This window comes from Anopheles maculipalpis, chromosome 3RL, assembly GCF_943734695.1.
Source record: "Anopheles maculipalpis chromosome 3RL, idAnoMacuDA_375_x, whole genome shotgun sequence".
Taxonomy (NCBI): Eukaryota; Metazoa; Arthropoda; class Insecta; order Diptera; family Culicidae; genus Anopheles; species Anopheles maculipalpis.
Window position 1 is genome coordinate 13,262,534 of NC_064872.1, and position 12,109 is coordinate 13,274,642.

The following is a 12,109-nucleotide window of genomic DNA, read 5'->3' on the forward strand; positions in this document are numbered from 1 at the left end:
TTCAATATCCTGTGACCGGTGTTGCCAGCAAGAAGAAGCAATTGGGGCCCTATCCATAAAACCCTCCATGATTTACAACAACCAATTCATGTTGGGCTTCAGTTCGAGGTCCCACGAGGCCGCGGAAAAGACAGCGGATTTTATATGTTATGTTAGGCGCCATTAAATCGAGGCTCATTGGGAAATTTTATTTTGTTTTACGTTCAATCAAATACTTACATCCCTTTTTGCCATCTCTCAGTAAAGAAAACCACGTTTACCGACAACACGAAATATATTGTTTACCCTTCACAATACCAAAACACATCGAAAACATTAATTGGGGCTGTTGTGTTGCGACTGCAACGACGCACCGTTTCGACATGTAAATATCTATCAAACGACCATTAATCACTAATCACTCACATTTCATGAAACCGTGGTAGCCTCGACACCTACGCTTTTAACCTCACTGCATGAACGTGATCTGTGGGGCAGATCGTGGCTCTCGAATAGTCCTCACCGTCATCAAATTATCGTTGTAGTACTCTAGCAGGCAGTTACGCTGACGGCACGTACATATAGCTTCGTCCACACCGTAGCTTCCATGGATGATGGAGAGACGTTGCGTACTGTCCGCCATTGGTGTGTTCCCCACGTGAAGCTTTCGTTTGTGGCAGATGTAGCAGCCCAGATTCGGCCCGTTGTGGGTAAGAAAGCTCACCGATGGTATTTGCTGGTCGCTGGTACTGTGCTGATGAGCCGCATGTAGCACTGGAACCGTATCGGAGAGCATCCGCCGTAGCGATGGACGGCTGAGATTGGTCTGCGATTGATCCGGAGTGCAGAGAAGATCCGGTATGGCTAAGAAGAGATGCGAAAGGTCTACACTTTGCGCGGTTATCATCCATATTTCTTATACTCACTCAAACTTCCAACAGCATCGTTCGAACCGAATCGATCCATTCGCTTCTGATCGTCCTCCCCGTTCAGCCAGTACGTTCGCATTTCGCCTTTTCCCTTTACCTTGATGATCCCGCGTTCTTCACATTTGTACCCACCGAGCTTCTTCAACAATCCGTACGTTACCGACGAGATGTGAATCTTCAATGCTTCCCCATTACTTTCCATGCGTGAGGCCGTATTGACGGTATCACCAAACAGGCAATAGCGTGGCATTTTCAGTCCCACGACACCGGCCACACACTGTCCAGAATGGATGCCGATACGCATTTGAATAAATTCACCCGGCCGGTGGCGTATCTCGAGATTCGAAAGGGAAGTCAACAGATGCAGTGCCATCGAGGCGATCTCACCCGCATGTCGATCGCCATTTCGTAACGGAAGCCCGGAAACGACCATGTACGCGTCACCGATCGTTTCCACCTTGTACACGTCATAGCTGGAGATGATAAAGTCGCAACAGGTGTACAGATCGTTCAGCATTTCTACCACCTCGAACGGTGTACTTTGGGCACAGAGTTCCGTGAAGCCTACGAGATCGCTGAAGAAAATTGTCACACAATCGAAACATTCGGCCTCTACCCGTTCGCCGCGCTTTAGCGATTCTGCGACGCTTCTGTGGAGGAGAAAAAAGAATCGTTTTGGTCACATTAAATTGAAGGATAAACCCCCCGCGCATACACACTTCGGTAGCATCCTTAGTAGTAGCGATTCGGTCTTTTTCTTCTCCTCCGAGAGTTGGTTGGTGCGTTCCTGAACTATCCCTTCCAGGTTGTAGGCATACTTTTCCATGATCGCAAGCATATTATCAAAAATGTTTGGTTTGCTGAGAACGGAAGAGAAACTCAAATTATTTGTAAATATGCCAGATGATCCTAGTGGCACCCCCGATGTACACTTACAGTCCGGCTTGCATAGGTTTCAACTTCACCCGTACCAAACGTATATCTGGCCGGTCTTCTGGATCTTCCTCCCAGCAGGAATGCAGCAGTTGCATGACGTACTCCGGAGCATCAATACCACGCAATGATGGACGAAATATTCCATACTCTTCTGGAGACATAACGCGCGCCACAATATCTTCACGACGAAAAATTAAACGAGAGTCCAGATGTGTAAAAAGCGACATTCGCTAGGACAACGATAAATTACCTTGCCAACTCATATTGACATCACCCCACGGGCCTTTCCTGCCTATTATTTCGTAAAGTACAATGCCAAACGAGTACACGTCGCCCTTTTGCGTACCTCGCGGTGCAGAGTTTGGATCGCGCAGAATTTCCGGTGCTTTCCACAAACTTCGGCGTAATTCTTTTTCAAACCTAGAAAGAGTTTGCCCACACTTTAGTGCATCCCCGTAGAGGGCCTAATATCTGTTTGACGTACTTGCTTGGCTCTTCCTGGCAAGATTTAAACTCGTGCAGCCCAAAGTCCGCTATCTGTGCTACCCAGCGTGAATCGATCAGTATCTTGCTGGACCGTAAGTTGCCGTGCGATCCAACGTCGCTATCGTGCAGGTAGATTAGTCCCTTGACAATGTCACTCACCAACGATGAGACGAACATGTGATCTAGCTTGAGATCTTCGTTCGAAAGCACATCGACTAGGCTGCCACGGGCGCAGTAGGATGTCAGGATGCTCACCGTCCCGTGGTCGATCGATGCACCGACGAACGTGATCAGGTTTTCGTGACGTATTTCACGCATTTGCTTTAGCTCCTTGCGAATGTTGCGCGTGATGTCGACCGATCGCTTGTGTAGGTATTTGATTGCAACGATGTTGCCACGGTAAAGACCTGCGGAGGGGAGAGGAATACTTAGCTTCGAAGAGCTCAACAGTAAAGATGGTTATGAACATTCTTACCAATTGTCGTGTATGCTCGTTTGTTGGCATCTGCGGCGTTGTTAACCATGATGCTTTGCTGGCATACCTATGGAGGGAATTGGATTAGTTTTATTATTTATTTTTGATGTTTTAGGATGGAGTTAAAGACAAACATGCGATTTGTGAGCGTAAAATAATGCCTTCAAAAATATCTGTATTACTTATCGAGTTTAAAATGCAAAAAATTGATTTCCTATTCATTGAAGTTGAGTGAAAAAAGCATGTTTGCTTCGTAAAAATCAATTTCTATCAAGTCTTCCGTTTAAACTCTCCCATTGACGTTGAAATTGATTGATTATGCTTTCGGTTAATTCTTTGCGTAGGCACCTCATGCTCCTACTCACAAGATTCTTCCGCAGCTCGTTGTTGTACAGTGCGTCGGGCGAAGTTATCAGAATCACATCCTTCATGTCCACCTTCCAGAGCAAACACGCCAGCGTCTGTTCGTAGCGATAATGTCTGCAATAGAGGGGCCAGGTTACAGCAATTATTGTGTTAGCTGCACGGTTGGCAGGACACTCACTTGAACAGGATAATGGTAAAGATGGCCATGAACAGAATCACTACGACGGCGCCGGTAATGTATCGCCAATCCTTCGCCTTTGGTCGACACTTTTCATTGTAGAAGCCACACACGGGTTCTGCCAATGGTGGGCGTCCCTTGAGCCACATAATTGGCCGGTTCGGGTTGAGATAGCGGAACTCGGGCAGTGTCGTGCCGGTGGTAGCGTTTCGCGCACCGTACACAAACAGTGCCACCGGTTGCATTGACATCTGTAGCGAGTTGTTCACCTTGTCGTCCTTCTGTAACGCGATGACCGAAAAGTTGCCCTCCGCGTCCCCGTTTCCATCGATGTATACCTACAGAGAAGAGGAATGGGAGTTGGATAGTTGCATCCCCACGTTGCACTGTGTGTGAACGAAACTTACATCAAATCCTTGTATCGAGTGGTACGAACGGTTAAATATATGGCGCATAATTAATCTTCCATCGGCGATATCGCCACCGTCACGGATGACTTCGGTTGCTGCACGGGCGTAGATGATGAGTGCATCGTACAAATACGCACCATAGATAGGAACCTAGCGAGAAGAGAGATCGTCACAATGTTAAAGTTGTGTTCCGAAAAAAAACCTCCAAAACTTGTTGAAACTCTTGAACGCCCGTCCAGCATTTATCTTCATCGATCAACAGCCAGTCTAGTCGCACCTGTATTTCGTCGAATATGTTCCGATTCGATGGTAGCGGCACACGAAACGGTTCCTTGCGCGAGTACAGCTTAAACTGATGGCAAAGTTTGCGATACCTTGGGTTCATTGGAAATAGAGGCGATATTCGCAGCACCGACTGGAATGCTTCCTGCAAACGCTCCTGATCCTTGTAATTGTACCGCTTGCGGTTCTGATGCTTATCCTTCGAATTGCCGAAGTACTTCTGGTAGAAATCGGAGTACTCTGTAGTCAAGAAACAAATGGTATGTAAGGAAACCCGGTTCACAACATGTTGTTTGCTTGCATTCATACCCTGGTAGATGTTACGCTTCATGTTCGGATCGTAGATCTCGTCATCGATCGATATTACAATGTAATCGCCCGTGCTGAGAAGCTTTCGATTCTGAAGACACCGTACAAAGTCCACCATTTCGATGTGATCGCCCACGAAAACGTACACTGTTGAGGCGTGTTGGAGACGAACACCAGAAAACAATACATTTTGTGAGTTTAAATAGGAAATTATTGCTACACATACTTCACGCCCACGTACCTCTTGTGTTTCGATAAGTGTTATCGACTATTTCTTGAAGTTCATAAATTTTCGATGGAATGTAATCCGAATAGAAGCGGAAGTGGTTCACAGTGAGATTATTTAATTCTGCTTGAAGCTGCAAAACAATGGGAGTCAAATGTTACCGAGCTGTAAGTCATTTTGTTCGTGGGAAATGTTTGTTATCGTAATATGTACGAGGACATATTAACAATCGAATGTAAAGTCTGTAAAAGCGTGTCTGGAAAGGAATTGAATGTTAGGTTTCTTCCCACATCTAACGTGCAACATGATATTGTTTCAATTTCTAAACTTTTGAAGAATGTTTCTATGCCGCATCATCATGCACTCGTACATTCCAAGTCGCTATTAATTTCATGCCCCATAAGATTTGACTTATAGGAAGCAAAAAATGTGACTCGAAAACGTAGTACAGCTTCGTAGAAATAAGCAGCGCTGGGGGATGTTTTGCTCCGAGTCCAAATGGATTCTGTTCTTGGAATGGTATCGTTCGCCCAATGCTCATTACATTACTTGCCCACTGTGCCCAAAACCCTTACCTCAATTGCGTGAGCAATCTCCATACTCCAGGCCGGATGTTTACTGGCCACGATGCTGAAGCAATGCCAATTGTTGGCCAGCAGTAGTGCTGCCACACTTTTCGACACCTTCGTTGCGGGTGGTAGCGTACGGGCAAAGCTGCTGTACACCGTCTTATCGGACACGGCAATGTCGGCACATTTCTATTGGGGACGCATGGCAAAACATTCGAACCAAACTGACTCATTACATATGCATTGGCAGATATGCGTTGTTTGTGCAACCGATTGCTTGATTGTACACTTACATAGGATATCATTGGCAGGTTCCAGGCTGATGCAACCAGTGCCTCCGAGGTGCAGGTTTCATCCGGTCCAATAAACACCACTATGCCACTGTCGCGCATTTCGGTCATTTTCCTATCCAAAAATGCGAAACGAATGTTATTTTTACGGGGGGGGGGGGGGGGGGGGGCCTTTTTCTCGGCCGCACGCACGCACGCAACTTACTGAATGGGGAACGCTTTGAGGGACTTTTGGGTTCCTATGTCGACTGCCCGGAGTCGCAGCTTTTTGCCGGGAAGTAGCGTGGAATCGTTGTTTATCGTTTCGATCGCTAGTAGCAGCGCACCTAGGACGACCTGTCGGTGGACGGAAGGAGTGTGTTTACATGGTGCAGACAAATTTTAATCGATTTGAAATTATTCATTGCTTAACCGGGTTGAAGTGATTTAAACTGCTTTCGGCAGCTTTCGTCTCATAATGATCCTTTAGTTATTGGTTTAAATATAGAAGAGTACTTGTAATATTATATTTCATCATACTTAGTGACGCATGATTTGTAATTTACTTAGCTAGGGCAATAAAAGACTCCTGGTTTGTAGTTAATTGAAATTAATTTCACATAATTCAATTACACGATCCCTATTTTTGGATCCACAATTAAACTTCAATCAACACATAAAGTTGAAGAATATTTTTCATGTCCTTGTTCGCAATCTACACACATGTAAAACTATCCCCATCCTTGTGTGAAACTTGTCCGTCTGATTGGGTTGATATAAATCACAATTATACTTCTCCATCGGGAACTTGTATGCATGACTCGTACACATTTGCTAGGGGGGAAAAAACCAACCCATTGCGATCGTTGCAATGTTGTATCCCTCAAGAGACAGCGTGTTTTACCTGCCAGTGGTGGTAAATTACCAGCACATCATCGACCATCTTCACTTTCTTCCCCTCCGTTTTGTCTAACTTTCCAACCGAAGATTAGGTCCAATCAAGAAACGTAACCTTGACCGTTAAACCTGACCACACTTACCTTGGAATGGACGTAGCCTGCCAGGAAGCCAACGTACAACTCGTCCCCAGTTCGGTTGCGCGCCATCGGCACCATCGGCAGCATCGGGAAGGAAAGGTTGTTGGCGCGCAGGAAACTATCGACACCGCGCGGACAGTCACACGACATCCGTGCAATGGCGGACGCCAACGCGTGCAGTTCGAGCGGGTGCAAGAGTCCTACCAGCAGCAGCAGCACCAGTTGAAACCGTGCTGCCATCATCGTCGTACATTGGATGCGCTGCACCGGGGGACCGACGACTGTGCACTATTTTTTTAAAGCGCGTCTCGTGCAAGACAAGCTACCTTTTCTGGGTATAGATCCAAGTCAGTTCGATTAGTGTCACTTGCGAAAGCTTCTGTTCTGTTTAATGCAATTTAAATTGTACGTGTTTTGGAAAATATGCGCTCATTATGAGAGTGTTTTTTTCGAGGAAGAGTAAATAATTTGAAAACGTTTGAAGGGATGACTGAAGGATGTAATTAAATTAAGGAAATGGTGAGGGACACCTACGTAAAGCTTGAAAGCGGTAATAATTGTTCTTCGAATTAAGGTTCCAACTTTTGAAACACTACTGAAATACTAGCAGAAAAGAACTTTTATTTATTAGCTGACGGTTTAGGTAAATCACTTATTATTTTAGTTTTTTAACTCCTTTTTTTGTACTGCTTTTCCCAAGACAGGCTTGGGCAGTTTAATCGTTGTAAGTTTTGTTCTTTTTTTGTTATTTTTGTGAAATATTCTACTTTCTTCCGGTTTAGACCGTAAACTATACAAAAATTTAAAAAAAACTATGAAAATTTTTAGAACCATTTTTGCAAAATGCCCAGTCTGTTAAGGGGTTAATATCATCACTTAAAAGATGTTGAAAATATTGATTTGTTTTCTATTAAGTATGTTTAACTCCATCGGTCTATCACAAAGCAAAATTCAAACTTCAAAGAATATAAGCCAACATCCCTCAAAAAATTTATCAATTTTTCCGTCTCTTCGATGTTGCTGGAGAGCACAACCTCTAGGTTCTTACTTAGTCTGTGCCTTTCATTCTCTCGGGAGTATCCACGGCATTCTGTTAGGTGGGGCTGTACTGTGACATCTAGGCCACAGAATTGACATATCAGCGGTGATTCCCTCTTCAGTCGATGAGTGTGGGTCAAACGTGTATGACCAATTATGAGCCTAGATAACACTCTTGGCTCGTTGTGGTTGTGGAGGATCAGTCTAGGATGCTACTGTCAGCTTGATTTTTTTTTATGACTCAAAGGTGATCTACTCCAAGTGTTTTGCCAACTCTGTTGTACCAATCTGCTTCAACCAGAACGATGCATCAGCTCTGGAGATGGCACCATCATCCCTGCTCTATGTCGCGTTTACCCTCGCTTGCAAGAAGGTCTGTTTCTTCATTACCAGTTATACGAACGTGTGAGAGATTTTGCTGTCTTTCCTGATGGAGACGATCGCTTGTATGTGAGGGTTTCGGATGGAGCTCTTTTCCAGCGCCTTCAGCACACTAGCGCTATCAGTAAAGGTAACGTTAGGTCTGTCCGGTGCAGTGACTTCTTCTGCTGCTATTGCGATAGCGATAGCTTCTGCTGAGATTATGGAAGTATTGTCAGGAAGCTTAATACTACAACTTACCTCAGAGGATGTAATTTCACAACCGGCTGAGTGGTGTTCTACTGAGCCATCCGTGTAAATTTTGTGAAAATTTTTGTACTTGTTGGCTACCAGTTATTGGAATTGTTGTAGCATTTCATGTTTACTAACTCCTATTTTCAACAGATTCTCAAGAGTTCAGTCTATTGTTGGTTTATCATAATACCAAGGTCTACTTGTGGTATTTATGAGTTTAGTGATGTTCGGTATATTGTGTCCTGTGAGATGTTTAAATAAGCTGTTCGAGATTTTTCTAACTATGGTTCCGTTAACAGTTCTTTTTGTAGGAGTCTACCAACTGCGTTGAATATTTTTAACACTATGATGTGTTTGAATGGTCATTCGCCACTTTCACACAAAACTGCATTATTTGCACTAGTGTTAAAAGCTCCAGAAATTTTCTTTAGCGCGGTGTTGTACATGGGCGCAAGTCTCCTGCAGAATGTGTTATTAAAAATAGATATGAATACAATTCCAAACAGCACATTTGAAACAAACCAACTGCTGAATACCATGTGGAGGGTTTTCCTGTTATGGATGAATTTAGGAAGAGGCCACCATGCAGTGCAGTGATGAAATACGAGAAACTATAATGACTTAGAAAGAAGTAGTTACGATCAAGCGAAATTCAATAGAAAACGTTTAAATGTGTTTGTCTACTAACGCAGCGTAATAATCCTTCGAACAAATAACGTGTATCTACATATAATTTAATTCAATTATTTATCGACTTTTGCTGAAAAGTAACACAATGGAAGACATCGTAAGACTTGCCAGAACATGCAGAACTGTGTTTCGCTCATGCAAAAACTAAATTACTTAGGGGGAAAAATCAACTAAGGTGATGGTGATATGAACAGCACTATATGGATAGCCTTAAATAGACGATAGATGATGCGGTTTACAAATAAACTATAGAGTTTCCTTCATCTCCGCTAAAAAAAAAAGTAAAATAAACGCTACGTACGACGACTATCAAACACATTGCGACTGCGTTCAAATTGGATGAGCTGCTTATTATGACTTCACCAACTTTGAAGACATGGTTTGAGTGTGAGTCTGAGCTCCCACTCGACAGCGACATTCCTTCCCTTTTTCGGTCTGTTACCTAGAAACTGAGCTTCCACGTGCATTGACGAACGTTGGCGAGAGAAGAATCCATTTTTTTTTTTAACTTGATAGAGTGAGGACTCCGTTGTGACTGACTGACTATTAAATTATGTGTTATCAATAAGTCTAGTAAGTCACTCGATGGCCGGGCATGACCTCGGACAAATCGTTCAGCCAAGAATAAAATAATCTTAATAGAGTGTACTGTTTCCTTAAAGATTTCTTAATCACAACTATTACAAAAATAAAAATAAAAATCGCATCGCAAATGTTAAACCCTATTTATCGTCCAATCAGCAGTAGTTTAATGGATTTTCTGGTCGGAAACCTACGTCAAGATCATCTCATCATCATCATCACCACCAACACAATGGGGATGTGTGGATAAACAATGCAACGAATTAACTTCTTCGTCTCTACCATCCCCAGTCTTCTTCGAGACGACCTTCATCTCCTGCTGTGTGTGTCGTAAAGTAAAACTAGTGCTGTAAAAATTATGATTATTACTAATGGTTATCGTCTTTTCCTGCATTGTGCAAGCCCGCACACAGGACACAAGATTTGCAACAGACGCAATGTGTTTGTGAGGATGGCAAACCATGTTTGCACCATCAGTTGTAGCAGAGCGTGCATAGGAGAGTTTTCACAATCTTCACACACAAACTGGATTTATCCTGTGTGTCATAAGGCATAAGGCTTCAATAATACTAGCACTGAACGAGATTAAGCAGTGCCAAAAGGATGGTGTGAGAAGCAAGAAGGAACGACAGACGGAAATGAACTACCAACAGGTTACATTTATTTTTTGAAGGTTTTACCGTTTTGTGGTGGTTTTATGGATGACATAGAAGGAAGAGAAAGGTACTATGTCATGCTCATTGACTTTGTTTTCCAGACATCAAGGATTTTCGGATGATTCAAGCACTGCTGAAGTTTCTTTAGTAACTAAGCCTCATTTGGGAAGGAATCATTTGAATTTTTAAACATGATTCTGTGGGATTCTCTTGCTTAGATATAATTTGTTTTAAATATCAAATCTAAAAGTATCTAAAATGGCTGTAAAACATGAAATGAAGATGAACGTAGAAGTATAACTTACTTCTACGTTTTTTATTGTTCTTTCATCACAAAATTCAAGAAAAATGTGTTTATGTAAGGATGAATTTAAGCAACTTTCTTTTGATACCTCTCATAAGCTGCAGCACAACTGGTTTATCAACTTCAGTAGCTTTGTTTTTCCAATAATATGCGTGTTGGGCTGGTGAAAAATTTGGCCAGAGTTTCATTGAGCCTTTATAAGCTTTATTAAATAGCAAAACAGACTTTTCTAACCACTGATCTTCATAAAGTGTCGAGTTCATAGATTGATTTCTTATAAAAACCCGTGTTTTGCGCACTGCAGTTGCAGATGGCTTGCAATACCATGAGTTTGGTGGCAAAATTGTCAGCAAAAACGAACTTATATTTGTTGGAAACATCGTCCCGTGCTGTGGCAACATAACATTTTTGGCCAGAATTCTGCCTCAAAACCCATCAGAAAGTGCAAGGTTAGCCTGTAACGCTCTCAACATCTTCCAGTTCAGCTGACATTTTTCCTTAAGGACGATTGTGTTCAACAATTCTAGCCACGTTTTGACGTTGCCGAAACCGTTTCAAAACGTATTCAAAAGTAGAAGACGCGTTTTTAAGGAATTTTTCTGTTTTTCTCTCGGACCAAGTTGAATTTTCTAAGCAGCTCCATCGTTAATAATAACTGGAACTAGCACGGTCATGCCAAAACCACTCCATAAGAGGGAAGAGTGCTCCAATACCTACTTATAGGTGTCAAAAAATTACATTTATCACCACTGGGTCTCTACTATACATAAGATATACTGACCAAATTCTAAATGAACAGTACTTTAATTATATGCAACACAGGGACAGTTAAATATTTGACAAAGTAGGTTGAGAATAGATAGATAACGCTCAATGATAAGGACAGCTTACTTTGCACATAATTTTACTACTACTCCATAAAATAACTAAGACTTGAAAATACTGACAATTATTTCATATATCATTATTTTACAAAGGAAGTCAATGTTGCTTTGGAATTATTTGAACTCAAACTGTTTCCTTATTCGGCTGACTATTATATCGCTGCGTAAGGAAACATAATCCAGGGTCAGTATCAAACATGATCGGTCACGAAAATGAAGATGTACTTTCGGCTTCAGTGACCAATAAGCTTTTCCGGCTCTTGTGCCCCTGCACCGTGCGTTACTTTCAATTCGCCCCTTAAGACACACATGTCCATGTTGCGCTGTCAGCCGACAAAAACGAAAAGTCATCAGCCCTTTACTACCATCCGGGGAAAACCTGTCCAGACTTTGCTCTTCACCACGAGCCAATGAATTTGTCTTCATTTTCGTTGATAATTAATTTGTTTTCCTGGTTCACGGGTTCAGTAGACAGTCCCTCCAAGCACCCTTCTCCCCCTCCAAGCCTACGAGCAAAGTCGATGTATCCACGTGTATCTAGGAAAATAAAAGGGCCCGTACCGAAGGTGCACACGAGGCACACGTATGGTTGGTATATGGTTACATTTTTCCCTGTGTGGATATGACCCGCCGTTCGGACGCCCGATTTGATCTTGGTGTGCCGTTTTTTCACCAGCTCTCTCACTTGTTTTAAGTGCGAGTTTAAATAATTTATTAGTCTATTAAAGACAGGCTAAAATGCCGATTGCGTTATATGACGCAAGCGGTTCGGGAAGCGAGGTTTGGTAGAAATATTATCTGTCACGAGGCACAATTAAACGCGCGCGCGAGGATGAGTTGTTAGTGGGATTTATAGCTTCGTCGGATGGATTAAATTATCGCGCTCTTG

The 12,109-nt window shown here is 42.8% G+C and overlaps 6 protein-coding genes across 11 annotated transcripts in view; 1 reads left to right on the forward strand and 5 right to left on the reverse strand.

Moving 5' to 3' along the window:
• The window catches only part of LOC126565253 (aquaporin AQPAn.G), a 149,015-nt gene extending 142,275 nt beyond the window's left edge, over positions 1 to 6,740 (reverse strand). Inside the window, exon 1 of the mRNA XM_050222416.1 lies at positions 6,727 to 6,740. The gene's annotated coding sequence lies outside the window, so the exon portion shown is untranslated. The remainder of the gene's footprint in view (positions 1 to 6,726) is intronic.
• The window catches only part of LOC126564970 (D-3-phosphoglycerate dehydrogenase), a 483,268-nt gene that overhangs the window by 296,485 nt on the left and 174,674 nt on the right, over positions 1 to 12,109 (reverse strand). The gene's annotated exons all lie outside the window — the stretch shown is intronic.
• LOC126565418 (proteasome subunit beta type-2) overlaps positions 1 to 12,109 on the forward strand; it is a 549,154-nt gene that overhangs the window by 89,881 nt on the left and 447,164 nt on the right. The gene's annotated exons all lie outside the window — the stretch shown is intronic.
• Positions 1 to 12,109, reverse strand: part of LOC126563976 (uncharacterized) — a 333,716-nt gene that overhangs the window by 9,372 nt on the left and 312,235 nt on the right. The gene's annotated exons all lie outside the window — the stretch shown is intronic.
• LOC126564236 (gamma-tubulin complex component 4 homolog) overlaps positions 1 to 12,109 on the reverse strand; it is a 68,762-nt gene that overhangs the window by 3,431 nt on the left and 53,222 nt on the right. The window lies entirely within an intron of this gene.
• Positions 449 to 6,694, reverse strand: LOC126565790 (guanylate cyclase 32E). Its single transcript, XM_050223000.1, has 17 exons — positions 6,455 to 6,694; positions 5,641 to 5,771; positions 5,439 to 5,550; positions 5,152 to 5,334; positions 4,592 to 4,709; positions 4,351 to 4,497; positions 4,037 to 4,281; positions 3,757 to 3,909; positions 3,350 to 3,687; positions 3,171 to 3,285; positions 2,806 to 2,872; positions 2,329 to 2,737; positions 2,095 to 2,264; positions 1,845 to 2,022; positions 1,628 to 1,768; positions 906 to 1,558; positions 449 to 843 (listed from the first exon to the last, which is right to left on the reverse strand). The coding sequence occupies exons 1-17, from the start codon at positions 6,692 to 6,694 to the stop codon at positions 449 to 451; spliced, it is 3,795 nt and encodes a 1,264-aa protein (XP_050078957.1).